Here is a 16620-nt window from a genome sequence, read left to right on the forward strand (position 1 = left end):
CCACAGCAGCCTATCCAGTTCAGCTGTCCCACTGCTTTTAACCAACAGGAAGTTGCAAAGGCTACGTCCCAACTAAAACAGAGAAAGAACCTCTGGAGCACATGGTGGCTCCACTGAAGCTCTAAAACTCAGTCCTGAAGACTTTTCACTCAGAAGACAGCAATCTCATTGCTGGCACCTGGGAAGCAGAGGATATTCCTGCAGACCACAGCAATGCTGTAACCAAGACCATCTTCAACAAAGGAAACAAGTCTGTCTGTGATAACTACAGAGGGGTCTTCCTGCTCTCTGTCACAGGGAGGGTCATTGCCAACTGCCTCCTCCCAGTGGCCGGAGCTGGTCCCTGAATCACAGAGTGGATTTTGCCCAACTAGAGGCATAAAAGGATGTGATCTTCACAGCAAGAGGAATACAGGAAGAAGCATCATTCACTATATGTGGCCATTTTGACCTCATTAATGCCTTTGACTACATCAATTGTGAGGAACAGTGAAGCACTTTCCTTTCATTTGGCTACTCACAAAAATTTGTCTCCATCTTACATTTGCTTTGTGATAGCATGCACCCCTCAATTCAAGCACCTGCAACAGAGCCAATCTCAAACAAGGCTGAGTCATTATTCCCTCAGTTTTCTCATTTTTTCTTGTCCCAGTGCTGTACATCACTTCTTATAAACCTCCTGTGAGAGTGGAGCTAATCTTCAGAACTAATGGGAAACTACTCAACCTACAGAGACTACTCTCCAGAACCAAGGTCCTCTGAATCAGTGGTCAAGCTGCATTATACAGGCTTGCATTGTGTGCCAGAGTTTCAGGCCCTCATTGATATGTTCACTGAAGCCTATGGAAAGATGGGCCTTACACACAACATCTGCAAGAGAGAGGTCCTCTACCAATCTGCACCCTCTGTACAACACAACCCTCTGACAATAAAGGATCACAGCAAGATCCTGGGAAATATGGGCCACAACTCGTATCCCAGGAGCTGCCTCTCAGCAAAGGCAGGTGTTGATGACAAATTTCAGCAACATCTTCAATGTGCCAACATAGTCTTTGGTTGTTTGAAGATGAAGACTTCAGACTTAGCACAAAGCTCACAGTTGACAGGGCAGTGGTGATCTGCGTCCTGTGTGCTTCTGACACCTGGATTATGTGCAGCAGACATCTCAGTACTGAGTCACTGGTTACACTCAGTTGGCTCTGTTAAGTAGGCCACGTTGTTTTGAATGCCTAACACCAGACTCCTGAAGCAGAGATTACCAGGCATACAGAGGAAAAGTTTCAAGGATATGCTCAAAGAATGCAGCATTCCCTCTAATTCCAGGGAATCCCTGGCTCAAAATGGAGAAGGAGCATTTGGGATCTTTGAGGCCACATATTGGGACTGCACAAAAGTCACGCATAAACAGGGGAGAGGCACATCAGCTCAAAAACCCAGCTTGTCAGGCACCTCCTGCCCCAGCTTTGGAAGAGTCAATAGTTTCCACTGTGGCCTTGGCAGTCACCTTATAACTCACACAAGCAGAATGGTAGCAAGTCATCCTCATTCCCAAGGAACTGCCTAAGGAGACTTGTCATACTGCAGTTACACCCTCCTACCTGTGGTGGCGAAGGAGTGCCTTCCATGGCAGGTTGGTGGGGAGTGATGGCAATGGAGAGGATTAAAATTCTGTTATTGTTCCCCCATATTCATTATTATTAATTATCATCATTTATTATTATCATTATTAAGGCATCTAGAAAACATAAAAGCTGCAAAAACCTTGATTGTTATATCATTGGGAGGGCAGATTATATATATCTTTTCTTGAATGCAATTTTGCTCAGTAGGGTTCAAATATACTTTAATGTGGCATAACAATTTGTATTTCCCGGCAGTTTTGCCGATTCCCAATATCTATTTTTATATTCTTAATGACAACCATCTACAAGTTGACATAAATAGTTTCCGTTATAAATACACAGGAATTTGTCATGGAAATATAGGGATAGTATGTTCCTTTAACAGAGGAGGCCAAATTACCTCCAGCACAGATTTCAATTATTTCTAACGTTAAACCCAGCTTTACATGAGCACTTATAGTTAATCTACACTCTGCATGTGCAACACTGCAGGACATTAATGAGGAATACAATAGATTAAATTTACTTTGTACACCTTGCCATCCTGAGTTGGGGATTTAGTGACACATGGTTTATATGTTTAGCTCCACACTTCTACAACAAGCTGCTTTAGAAGCCACAGTTCTTTCTCCTATAACCATAGCACTGTAAATCCCTTCTTAGGGAAATGATGGTACTGGGTGTACAGACAAGGCTAGGGAAGATGTGCCATTCCTTCAGTTCCTTCATCACTTCGTGGGCAGTTGGCTCTTTGTTATTATTAAAATATCTGGTAATGGTTATCGTGTAAAATCAAAGATCAAAGAGCAGAAATTAAGAAGCAAAAAAATCTGCCTCTCCCTCCTCAGATACTACCTGACCTGCTAAGTGTTTTCAGCATTTTCTGTTGTTACATATGAAATCAAAGATACTTAATTGTTTGACAAGACGCAATGCACTGAAGGTTCACTCACCAGCCATGCTGTCTGTCAGGATATGAAACTGCAACCATGAGCACAGAAAGTGCAGTATAACTTGAAATGAGAAATAGTCTTGTTACCTTCCTTGGACGTCCACTAGAACTGAAGGGAGTGTACTGATGATGGTATATTCATCCTGACAGCCTATATGAAGATAAATTTCTTAGGAGGATCTTTGCTCTGAAGAAATACCAGCTCCAGAGAAACATCCTGGCAGAACTACACTCCAGGCAAATCTGAGTTTCAGGCAATCCAACTGGATTGTCCATTTGGAGTCTGATCCAGATATAGGGCCTATTATTCCCAGATCAGAGAGGGGTAGGATGGGAGTAGAAATAGTTATGATTTCTCCTCTGAGTTTGGTGGTGGAGGCAGATACATTGGACAGGTTCAAGATTTTGTTGGATAGGCATATGGAAGAATGTGAGATAGAGGGATATGTGGGAGGAAAGGGATGGATAGTGTGAGAGTGGTTTGATGGACGGCACAACATGGTGGGCCGAAGGGCCTGTTTTGTACTGTATGGTTTTATGGTTCTATGGTTCTTCTATGGTTTACCCTCCACTGACTCTGTTGGAAGTACGTACTTTGTGGACATTTTGGGATGACCTCAGTATTAAAATAACCTGCTGTCATTCATTGTACGTTTTATACATGGAAAAGTATGTATACCCAAATAGGCACCAGTTGAATTGTATCTAACTTGTTCACCACCCTCTGGGCAAGGAACACTGACAAAGTTGGTGATCATTGCATCAAGGTCACTTTTAATGATAAATCTGGGAATCCCTCCATCTCTAAGTTGAATGCCGTGAGGGATAACAATACAAAGAAGTATTGGTGAATGTGTGCAGCATTTCAAACATCCGAGATATTAATGGGTGTGGCATTCAAAGGTTATTTGACTTGCTGTCATGGCTTTCTACACACTACTGCTCCTCATCAAGTCATTTGCAATGTAAACTGACAGATCAGAGTGCCAAGTGCTCTAGGGATAACGTTTGAATGAAGTGAACATCTTAATGGTTACACTTCCTTGACCAAAAGTTTAATAAGCAGATGCTAGCAACGAAGCAGTGCGTGCTGAAGAGAGAGTATCTCAGCATGTGGAGAGTGGCGAGTTCTAGGTGCAGCTCAAACTCTGAACAGTGTGAAGAGGAGGGAGTTAGTGCTACTGAGCAGCATTGAACCAGTGGACAGGGTCTGAGTGATGGGATTCTACCGCTTCAGACTGCAAAGAGCAGCATGGTGGAGCGGATTCAAATGTGATAAGAGGCAGCAGCTCAACAGCTTAATTAAAGTGAACACTAGAGACTGATTTTAAATAGAGATGAAATATTTGGATATACAAATAACTAACGGCCACCGCAGATAAAATGTTACTTATCATTCTACCTGCATTATATTTATCATTCCTTATGTGCACTGGATTAAATCGGACAAGTATAAATCACCCAGGATAATCCAGAGATAATCCAGGAAATTATAGCCGTGAGCTGTGGTAGGGAAGCTATTGGAGGGGATTATTAAGGATAGGATTTACTCGTATTTGGAAGAACATGGGCTAATTAGGGACAGTCAGCATGGCTTTGAGTAGAGCAGTTATGTCTTACAAACTTGATTGAGTTTTTTGAGGAGGCAACCAATTTGATTGATGAGGGTAGGGCAGTGGATGTTGTCTACATGGACTTAAATAAAGCGTTTGGCAAGATCCCTCATGGTCGGTTGATCAGGAAGATTAAAATGCACAGGATCCACAGTGAAATAGTAGTTTGGATTCAGAATTGGCTTGCCCATAGAAGACAGAGGATAGTGGTGGAAAGGTGTTATTCTGGATGGAGGTCCCTTGACCAGTGATTTTCCGCAGGGATCTGTGCCGGGGCCTCTGTTGTTACTAAACAAGTCTGCAGACAACACAAAAATTGATGGAGTCATGGACAGTGAAGAAGATTGTCAAAGGATGCAGCAGGACATAGATCAGTTACAATTATGGGCAGAGAAATCGCAATGGATTTTAATCCAGGCAAGTGTGAGATGTTGCACTTTGGGAGGTCAAATGTAAGGGGAAAGTAGACAGTTAATAGTGGGACCCTTAATAACATTAAAGTACAGAGGGATCTTGGGGTCCAAGTTCGTGGCCACACAAGTAGATAGAATGGTAAAGAAAGTGTATGGCATGATTACCTTCATCACTAGGGACATAGAGTATGAGTCAGGAAATCACGTTACAGCTATATAAAACTTTCATTAGGCCACAGTTGGAGTATGCTGTGCAATTCTAGCTGCCCCATTACAGGAAGTATGTGGAGGCTTTGGAGAGGGTACAGAAGAGGTTTACCAGGATGCTGCTTGGATTAGAGGGCATGAGCTAAAAGGAGAGGTTGGACAAACTTGGATTGTTTTCTGTGGAGCGGCGGAGGCTGGGGGGATACCTGATAGAAGTTTATAAAATTATGAGAGGCATAGACAGGGTAGACAGCCAGAATCTTTTCCCTAGGGCAGAAATGTCAAATAATAGAGGGGATAGCTTTAAGGTGAGAGGGAGAAAGTTTAAAGGAGATGTGCGGGACAAAATTTTACACAAAGGGTGATAGGTGCCTGAAACAGGCTGCCAGGGATGGTGTTGAAGGCGGATATGAAAGTGGTGTTCAAGAGGCAGTTAGATAGACACATGAATATTCAGGGAATGGAGGGATGTGGATCATACACAGGCAGAAGAGATTTAGTTTAATTCAGCATTGTGTTTGGTGCAGATATCGTGGGCCAAAGTGTTTGTTCCTGTGCGGTACTGTTCTATGTTCTATTCCCATAATATCCAAAAAATATCATGAATTGTCACTTCACCACAATAGACTAGATGGCTCATTGTCTGCTTTTTGCTTTCCTTCACACGATCCACCCAGTCTAATCAATTTCCTCACTGCACAACAGCTGTACCTTGTATATATTTCCCACCTTTTATCCTGAAAATCATCCCGAAGTGATCCGTGGTGTTGTATTATAGAAATATCCACGGATCCTCTTTTGATTATTTGTAAAGCCTGAGAGCATGAACCACCAGACTCAAGGACAGCTTCTATCCCACTGTTATCAGACCCTTGATCAGTCCTCCCATATGCTAAAGGATGAACTTGTGAACTCTTGGTCTCCTAATCTATCTTGTTGTGTCCCTTGCACTTTATTTGCCTATCTACACTCTCTGTAACTGTAATACTATATTCTGCATTCTATTTTTCCTTTTTGTACTACCTCGATATACTTATACATGGAATGATCTGTCTGGATGGCATGCAAACAAAGGCTTTTCACTGTCTCTTGGTACATGTGACAATAATAAACCAATCTAACCAAGAAAGATGTGAATCTGTGAGGCATCCTGAACCAAAGCAGGGATTTAAACTGGCATAGATTGGTTGAGTTGTTCCAGCATTTTCTGTCTTTGTTTAAGCTGGTATTTTCCACCTTGACCCAACATTTGCTGGAACTAATAGAGACAATTTGATTTGCCCTACATAATTATAAAGGCTTCTATCAAATCACCCCTGCAGTTTCCAACATAAATGCCTGTTAGTTTTATTGAAACTCCAAAGGGAAGCTGAGATTGTTTTCCCCATTCCTTCCAATTGTTCACTTGTGCTGTAAAAGAAGATACAAGCAATCTGTCTATCTCTGTAATTACGCCCCTGGGGTAATTCATTTTGCAGCAGTTCCTCATTAAGAAGCTGGATGTCCTAACATGCTGTAGAAGGTTCTGTGGCACCAGGCTCAAAACCTCCAGGCTCCCTGCGACATATTATTGCAAACTGTGTGGCAGATAAGCCCTCCTCAGGAGAGCAGATGAAGACCTCAAAAACCAGTTTACCATCAAGTAGAATCGGCTCTGGAAATAATATCCATGCTTAATGAGGTGTTGCTGAAAGATGTTTAACCTGTTTGGTTCCCTTTTCACAGATTTTTAGCATCCATCTTTGCAATTCCTGTTCATTGGTAATTTTCCCATATGCATGGAGTCAGTTCATTTATTTCCAATGTCAATATTTATCAAACAAAAACTGTTCCTAAATAATTCCATTTTTAGAAACAGGGACTCAGAAAGAATTCAATTGACATAAGTTGCTCAGGATTTTGATACCTGATGCAATCTACAGTACTGGTGACCATGGGAATGATGTTAGTGACCAGAATATTCTGATCAGTTCCAATGCAGGGTCTTGACCCAAAACGTCAACACTTCCTTTCCCCTAACAGATGCTGCTTGACCCATTGAGTTTCTCCAGCAGTTTGTTTTTTGCACAACATTCTGCTCATTTGTAACAAAGTTGCTTACAATGTTGGCATTCTAATTCACAGTTTGTGTCTTTGCTTTACCAAAAGAGAATCTGCTGTATTCAATGGATCCGATGCTAATGGTTTGTTCCCTTGTTTGGCTTTGCAGTGCCCCTGGTCTCCAAGATCTGTCCAAGTGACACGTACAGGGTTTGGAAAAGTGGACAGAACCTGCGGGTGGACACCACGTTACTCGGCTTTGATCACATGACCTGGCAACGAGGAAATCGTAGTTTTGTCTTCCGAGGACAAGGTCAGTATCAACTAACATGGCTTTCCTCCTGCATAGTTTTGATTTATAAATCATGAACTATAAAACGCATGCAATTCCCCAATCTTACTCAAAGCATTTCTAGGGTAAAGACAAGTCTGAAGTGCAGTAGGCCCTCATCATAATGTGCTCCTGAAAGATATTATGGCATAACATGATTGTTTATGGCTCCCTCTTCCATACAGAATCTTGCTACATGCTTTCCGTACACGGTTGTTCATCTTTTTATGAGCTTGAGGAGGGGGTGGAACAGTGGACTCTGCAGTGTGCATTTTCATTACACACAGAGAGATTGATTAGTTTCTATAAGATAGCAACATTCCCACCAGCCCCAACCAGTTTAGAGGCACCAGTGGGAAGCTTACTAGATATTGATGCCACCAATTTAATCTGGAAATTCATTGGATTAGGATTTAGCACAGAAAGAAAACTGAAGCAGATATGGAAAACAGGATCATGGGTAAAACAGAAACAACAAAACAAAAATAGTTATGAAAAATGTAGTCTCAGTATCACTTTTGAGTTGGGAAGTTGTGCAGTCAATTTTCAACAACACAGAGTTGTGTGGACAAATTTCTAGTCCCATGAGGAGCCCAGAACAACGGCTGTCTGGGACATTGAGACTAACATATTTTCACAAATTTACACTTGATTCCCAAACCTTCCCACAGCTGGGGAGACAAAGGTCAAAGCATGGAACTGCCTTTTCAATGCCAAAATTTCAGATCATTAAACTAGAGCCTATTTGTCTGCTGCAAGTACATTTTTCATTGTATCTGTGCATTGATGTACTTGTGCCTATGACAATAAACTTGACTTTGATTGTGATCTATGTGAACCAACATCACTATTTGATGAACAGAGAGTTCTTACACTGCCTTGGCCAACATTTCTCCTTCAGTCAACACCACTAAAATAAAGATTCTGGAAGTTTCCGTTGCTGATGTTCATTGAACCTATCTTTGTGCAAAGTGGATGTGGTGCTTGCTTAAAATATATGAGAGGGTACACTGAAAATATGCAATTTGTGAAGGTTTCTGTAACATCCAAAGACGTAAAATGCTTAATAAGTTCTCTCCTCTGTTTTGAAACATTTGGAGGGCTCTTCAATTTCAAGAAGTTCTTAAGTCATGGTGAGTAGGTGGTGAGGTGCATCCATTGTAAGTTCAACTTAGCATTATTGGAAATCAAAGAAACTGCAAGTGTTGTAAGGTTGCTTGCTTTTTCTGTTTGTATCAAGGTTGGCCTTTTCTGCGTGTGTCATCTATCTGTGCTATTGGCTGTTTTACTGTCTCCGTTAGTGCAGCCTGACCCATCGGGCATTTCCCACAGCCCTGCTTATTAGCAACACATAACAGTCAAATAAGCTTAATCATGTTCTAACTGCCCCATTAACTTATTAAATGTGGTCTCACCCTATCACAGATCTCCTCTCTGTACTATCCACCCAACTCTAAAGAAGGGCCTCTGACCTGAAACATTACTTGTTTCTCTTTTCACAGATGCTGCCTGACCTGCTGAGTGTTTCCAACATTTATGTTTTTACTAGCATTATGATGGAATGGTTTCCTGCAAACCATTACATGTAAAATATTTCTGCTGAGTGGTTATTAACATTTTTTATAATAAAACATGTTTCCACATAGTAAAATGGAGGTTTCACTGTGCCACTAATTTAGCAGTACACAAGAACACAAGAAAATAGGAGCAGGAGACGGCCACTCAGCCCCTCAAGCCTGTCCTGCCATTTAATATGATAATTGCTGATCTGCCCCAGGCCTCATCTCCTCTTCTGTACCAGTTCCAGACAGCCTAATCCTTCAAAAATTGATCTTCCTCCCCTTTAAACCTTTTCTCCCCTTTATAGAATTCCAGAGATTCACCACCCTCTGCAAGAAGAAGTTCCTAATTATTTCTCCTTGATGGAGACTCTCGCACCAATGAAAACATCTCAACTTCTACCCTGTCATGCCCTCTTGGAATCTTATATATTTTAATAAGATCACCTCTCATTCTTCTAAATTCCAAAGAACTTGGATCTAACTTTTCTTAGCCGTTCTTGATAGTACAACCCTCTCATCCCAGGAATTAGTTGTGTGAATCTCTATTGGACTGCCTCCAATATTAATATATCCTTTCTTAATTAAGGTGGGCAAAACTAAATACCGTACTCCAGGTATGTCTCACCAACACCCTGTGCAATTACAACAATGTGCTTCTGTTTCTAAACTCTAACCCCCTTGTAATAAATGCCAAAATATTGTTTGTGTTCTGAACTACTTGCTGCACTGACATGCTGCTCTTTCATGTTTCAGTGTGTCACTTTGATTTAGTAAAACTTCACCAAACATGACAGGTCTTCTGATGCTGTGGGGACTAAAGGAAAAAGATTACTTATGTGGAGCAATGGCATTTTATCCTGGACAAAGCATGGGTGGTAACGGTGTTGGGTTTCTCTGCAATGGTGTTTGTACCGTACCTCAATGAATATGTCTCGAGGACTTGGATTAACAGGATTCACCTAATCATGTGCCTGTAAATTCAAACTAGATTGGCTGCTCCACTACTGGAGACACAAGAAACTGCAGATGCTGGAATCTGGAGCAACAAACAAGACTCTTAAGGAACTCAGCACGTCAGGCAGCAACTGTGGAGGGAAATGGACATTCAAAGTTTTGGGTTGAGACTCTTCATCTGTGTACTGAAGGATGTGCTGAAATCCAGCCCAGATGAAAGGTCTCGACCCAAAACTGTTTTCTCTCCACAGATGTTGCTTGACCCTCTGAGTTCCTCCAGCATTCTCTTTGTTACCCCCCACCACCTGGTTTTCTACTCTTAAACCCAACCAAAGACAATAATGGGAAAGTCTGCCTGGAGCCCTTCTGTTGCCTATTCCCACCAATTTGTATCAAAATGAAAATAAATGTTATCAACCTAATAGAAATCAGTAGATCAAATGAAAGAAAGGTGATTTAAGACCTTGAAAACTTTTCTCATCTTGGTAAGTTTGCTCCTTGAATAATGAATGTTTATTCAAAGACCACTTTTATTGCTAATCAAAATCAACATGTTACTTTCAAGGGAAGTGGTTATCTCCAGGCTTGAACACCATTCTTCACTCTTTTCATTAGCAACGCTTAGTGACTTGCTGTTCCATTGTCACTCATACATTATGAAGCTCTGCAGGAGCATGCAATCTGTAATTGCAAGTCAGACAGTAAATATAAATAAGAACAAAAGGGAACGAACCAGTGAGATGGTATCCTTATTGTCTGAAAGGGCAACTGTCAGCAACATAATGTACTTCTGTTGTGCATTTCATAATATTGTGTCAAGGAAAGGCAGTCAGCCATTCCCAGAAATGACCGTGTGTTGACTAAAAAAGGGAAACAGAACAATATAGCACAAGGCTGTCATGACAGTCAGGTGAACTCTCTTGTTGGGATTCATTGAGCTTAATCAGTAATGTTGTTGCTTCCTGCTCACTTTTTAGTGGATCAGTAGCCAAATCATAAAATGCAACAATCTCAAATAGATTTGTGGTGAGCATGCACTGAAACAAAATGCAACTTTACGCTCCCCACAGCCCCATCAACTCCCCTGAGATTCTACAACTCAATGTACAGTACTCAATTACCCTACCAACTCCAACGTCTTTGGGATGTGGGAGGAAGTTGAAGCATCGTGAGAAAACCCATGCAGTCACAGGGAAAACGTGCAAGCTCCACACAGACAGCACCAGAAGTCAGTCCTGAACCCAGAGGTACGGTAGTGTAGCAGTTAGCGTAACACTTTATGGCGCCAGCGACCCGGGTTTAATTCTGGCCACTGTCTGGAAGGAGTTTGTACGTTCTTCCCGTGTCTGCGTGGGTTTCCTCCAGCTGCTCCAGTTTCCTCCCACATTCCAAAGACGTACGGGTTGGGAAGTTGTGGACATGCTATGTTGGCACCGGAAGTGTGGCAACACTTGCAGGTTGCCCCCAGAACACTCTATGCAAAGAAACATTTCACTGTGTGTTTCGATGTACATGTGACTAATAAAGATATCTCATCTGATCTCATCTCATCTCAGAGTTGTGAAGCATGACCTCTTCCAGCATGTCACTGTGCTGCTCGGCTGACACTTTCCTCTTATACCCCTCTATAACAAGATGATACCGCACAATATTACCCAAGCCTTTGGCCAGGAAGCTCAGGAGTTAACAGTGGAAAACATTTATTTTTCTGAAGATTTTAGCAGCAGTGGATTGCACGCCATCCCTAGTAATTTATTGTCATAATGTACCAGGTGCAATGGCAAGGGTGATACTGAGTGTTCTTCACCTGTAAAGGAAACTTTAATAACTGCAGATGCTGGAAATCTGAAATAAAAACAGAAAATGCTGGGAACACTCATCAGGTCAGGCTGCATCTGTGGAAAGAGAAACAGTTAATGTTTCAAGTCTCATTTGAATGGGGTTACTATCACATGGAAAAATTTAAATGCTGGTAAATGCTTGATTTATATTAATGTTTTTAAGCATTTATTAGCAACTTAATTAAATTTATTTTTATAAAAATTGTTTTAAATATTTTTTATTTGCTTAGTTATTTATATCTTTTGGAGTAGTTTTGAAATCTCTATCAGAGACATTTAGAGTCATGAAGTAACAGAGTTGTACGGCACAGAAACAGGCCCTTGGTCTCAACTCATCCATGGCGACTCCGATACCTATCTGTGTTAATCCCATTTGTCCACATTAGGCACATATCCCTCTAAACCGTACGTATCCAAATGCCTTTTAAACACTATAATTGCATCTGCATTTACCACTTCCTTTGACTACTCATTCCATATAAAAACCACTCTCTGTGTGAAAAACTTGCCACTCACATCTCCTTTAAATCTTTCCCCTCCCACCTTAAACCCATGCCCTCTAGTTTTAGACTCCCCCACCCTGGAAAGAAAACTCTGACTACCTACCCTATCTATGTCCTGTGATAAGACTATTGAACAGTCCCCTAGTACAATAAGATGGACCCTTGACCTCACAATCTACCTAGTTATGGCCTTGCACCTTATTGTCTGCCTGCACTGCACTTTCTCTGTAACTGTAACACTTTATTCTGTGTTCTGTTATTGTTTTCCCTTGTACGACCTCAATGCACTGATGTTGCAAAATGATCTGTATGGATGGCATGCAAAACAAAGATTTTTACTGTACCTCATTAACAAACCAATTTACCAATTTACCCCTCATAGTTTTGTAAACTTCTATGAGGTCACATCTCAGTGTCCTACATTCCATTGAGGACAAACATAGCCCATCCAATCTCTCCTGATAAGTAATGTCCTTCATTCCAGGCAACATCCTGGTGAATCTCTTCTGCACTCTTTCTAATGCTACCACATCCTTCCTGTGGTGTGGTGATCAGAACGGTACACTGTACTTCAAGTGTGGCCTGACCAATGTTTTGTACAAATGCAACATAATACCCCAACTCTTCTACTCAATGCAATGCTGCCAAATTCCTTGAAGGCAATGCTGCCAAATGCCTTCTTTACTCCCCTATCCACCTGTGTTGTCATTTTCAGGGATCTATGAATGTGCAACCCAAGGGCCTTCTGTACATCAACACTCCTGAGGTCCTTGCAATTTACTCGATATGCCTGACTGCATTAACTCACACATGTCTAGGTTAAATTCCTTGTGGCAATGGTCTGCCCAACTTTCCTACTGTTCTATATCCCTCTGTATCCTTTCACGACCTTCTTCACTATCTACTGCTCCACCAACTTTTGTGTCATCAGCAAACTTACTAATTAGTCCACCTACATTCTCATCCAAGTCATATATATGACAAACAACAATGGTGCCGCCAATGATCCCTGTGGTACACCACTGATTACAGACTTCCAGTCAGAAAAACACCCCTCGATCACTACCTTCTACCTCCTATCACCAAGCCAATTTTGGATCCAGTTTGCCAACATACCTTGGATTCCATGTGACCTAACCAGCCTACCATGCAGGACTTTATCGAGAGCCTTGCTAAAATCTATGTAAACTACACCTACTGCCCTGCCTTCATCAATTTTCTTAGTTACTTCAAAAAACCCCATTGAATTAGTGAAACAGGATTTCCCCTGCACAAACCATGTTGACTCATCTTAATTAGTCCCTGACTTTCTAAGTGAACATAAATCCCTTCGAATTTTTTCCAATAATTTCCTGACTATTGATGCAAGGCTCACCAGCCTATAGTTTCCAGGCTTATCCCTACTGCCCTTTTTGAATAAGGGAACAATATTATCTACGCTCCAGTCTTCTGGTACCTCACCAGTGGCCAACAAAGATGCAAAAATCTCTGTTAGAGCCCAGCAAGCTATTCCCTGGCTTCTCATAACTTCCTGGGGTGGATCCCGACATCAGGCCCTGGAAAATGAATGTGCGCTGATATCTCTAACATTTCCTCCTTCCTGATGCAAACGAGTTCCCAAATATCAATGTACATGTTTAAAAATAGTTTAAGAGCCTTTGGCAACCAGCAAGTGGTCAAAGGCTGCCAGGGTGTTTAGGGTCTCAGGATAAAAGACCTGACACCTAGGCGTACTCAGAGTCACTGCTCCTCGTACAATCCCCGTTGGCCCTCCATATGTGGACAAAGTAAATAAGGGCAAGTAGGGCCAGTGTGGATCAGGTCTGGGCAGTGAGCTGGGTCAAGAATGACCTGACGTATGGTTTTTCTTTTTGTTGCAATTTATCCTGAAATTATGAGGTAAAAAGTATGTAGGAAAAAGTTGAATTAACATCTGTTTATCCTTACACCTATTCATAAATCAAAGTATTGAGCATAGGAGTTGGGATGTTATGGTGAGGCTGTATAAGACATTGGTGAGGCCAAATTTGGAGTATTGTGCGCAGTTCTGGTCACCTAACTATAGGAAGGATATCAGTAAGATCGAAAGAGTGCAGAGAAGATTTACTAGAATGTTGCCGGGTCTTCAGGAGTTGAGTTACAGGGAAAGATTGCTCAGGTTAGGACTTTATTCCCTGGAGCGTAGAAGAATGAGGGGAGATTTGATAGAGGTTTACAAAATTATGAGGGGTATAGACAGAGTAAATGTGAGCGGGCTCTTTCCACCTAGATTAGGAGAGATAAGTATGAGAGGACATGGCTTTAGGGTGAAAGGGGAAAGGTTTAGAGGGAACATCAGGGGGAACTTCTTCACTCAGAGAGTGGTGGGAGTGTGGAACAAGTTGCCGTCTGACATGGTAAATGTGGGCTCACTCTTAAGTTCTAAGAATAAATTGGATAGATACATGGAGCGGAGAGGGCTGGAGTGTTATGGACTGGGTGCAGGTCAATGGGACTAGCGGAATGAAGTTTTGGCACAGACTAGAAGGGCCGAATGGCCTGTTTTCTGTGCTGTAGTGTTCTATGGTTCTATTATTACCATAATTTGGTGCAGCATATTGAATGCTAAGATAGTAGCAATATAAAAAGCAAAAAGTGATATGTATCTGCTGATTTATGAATCACTCTCACTTTGTTTCTGATTTATTTTGAGGAGATAGATCCAGGGGTGTGGAAAAATCTATTATTTTATTTTCAAGTGACCATTTTTCACACAAACCTAGGCTGTAAGTATCAGCAGACTTTGTAACCATCAATAGAGTACGTGGCGAGAAATCACAGCCAAGTGTGTTTTGGCTCTCCCCCATTGTCCACTCACATGTCCATTGAGCAGTCAATGTTGTACAGTGATTAGAAACAGGAACCCAGGCTGACTGTGAGCACCATACCCAGTAATGGGGTCCCTCTGGGGAAGAAAAACTAAAAGAAAGACTTGCATTTATATCATACCCTTATAATAAATGAAGCCCTTTACATCACATATGCTGGGTTTGCACAGGATTAATACCGCCAAGGAAACGCTTTAGAAGTACTGTTACTATTGTAATGTGCAACAAACGGCAAGCAGCCGTCACAAACTGCATAGTAGTAATTACCAAGAGAATTGGTTTTAAGCATGCTGATAGGGGAATAGACTTTGGTCAAAACATCGGGGATAACTGTCCTGCTTTCTATCAAAAAGGTCTCATGGATTTTTTCTTGATTTACACAACTGAGCATCACATTTAAAGGCAAGATGACGTTACAATAGCATGTCCTCAGTATTGCATTGCACTAAAAATCAGCCTAGATATTTATGCTCAATCACCAGAGTGGGACTTGAGTCCAAAACCCTTTGAATCAGAAGCAAGAGTTCTTCCAGATAATTCAAAATGGATTACAGATGAAAGTTAGGAGGCTCCTGTCTGTAGCTGCAATATCGTTTATTAACTGATAAAAGCAAGCTGCCATTCATGATGCGACAGTTTAAGTGAAGGCACCAATACTAAGTTGATTATAGGACTCGATTTAAACAATGGGCAAAACACCAGATGAAATCTTGAAGAATGACAGTACACCATTCCCTCTTGAGTAGAGCTTGTATCAGCACCATTTGTCAAAGCAGGAGCCATGTTATATTTAATCTCCTAAACATTAGCAGTAACAGGGGTTTTAGTTCTTTGATTTTATTTTTGTGTTCAACTGTGTGTCAGTTGATATATTGGAGTAGAAATTTGCCTTTGGTTGAATGCACTAAAAGTGCAATATAGTAATGTATGTATGTTGTAGAGCACTTCCAAAACAGGCTTCAGTGAAGGTAACAGAGCCAAGTTTTAGAGGCAGAGTACAATGCACACATGCTACTATATTATGTGTTTAGCCCATGCAACAGAGGCCAAATGTCTGTCAAATATTGCTGGAATACATCTCTCCTGGCTGAATCTTCAGTTCTGCTTTTCATCTGCCAAATAGCTTGTACTCAGCAGAATTCACTGAACAACACTGAATCGCTTGACGATCAGCCAATACAGCCTGTTAATGGCACCGCAGTTTCTAAGTTCTCAAAGTGGCAAATCAATTTGTCGACATATTTTATTACTGGAGTCACTGATTATTCAGTAATTGATTTTGTGGACAGAGCAATGAAAGAACGATCCTTGAGGAATGCCGAATGCTATTAACTTTTAGTCACTTTCATTGAAACCTTGGCTCAGAGTAATTGAATTTACTCACCCATGCTGTAATGTGTTTTGTGGATTGGATTTTTGTCAACGTGTATGCACATGCTGAAGGATTTGTTTGGTTGATAAAGAGCTGACATGATTAATGATCTGGGCTTTAAAGTCCTGTTTAGGTAAAACTTCAGATCCAAGGCAAGCTGTCAGATAAACCCTTACATCATCAGGAATTGGACTTACCTTTCTTAAACTCTTTACTTTATTTGACCTTCTTTTAAATAAAAAGGCTTACTTAATCTTTGAAAAACACGATGATACTGGAGGAATTCAGCAGGCCAGGCACCATCCATGGAGAAAAGCAGGCGGTCAATGTTTCAGGTCAGGAC

At 41.3% G+C, this 16620-nt stretch overlaps 1 protein-coding gene across 3 annotated transcripts in view; it reads left to right on the forward strand.

Moving 5' to 3' along the window:
• The window catches only part of ankrd13b (ankyrin repeat domain 13B), a 302851-nt gene that overhangs the window by 225654 nt on the left and 60577 nt on the right, over positions 1-16620 (forward strand). For all 3 annotated transcript variants that reach the window (XM_052035428.1, XM_052035431.1, XM_052035430.1), the window contains exon 5: positions 7017-7160. In XM_052035428.1, coding sequence (XP_051891388.1) covers positions 7017-7160 — 144 coding nt within the window. The remainder of the gene's footprint in view (positions 1-7016; positions 7161-16620) is intronic.

Source organism: Pristis pectinata, chromosome 21 (assembly GCF_009764475.1).
Source record: "Pristis pectinata isolate sPriPec2 chromosome 21, sPriPec2.1.pri, whole genome shotgun sequence".
Taxonomy (NCBI): Eukaryota; Metazoa; Chordata; class Chondrichthyes; order Rhinopristiformes; family Pristidae; genus Pristis; species Pristis pectinata.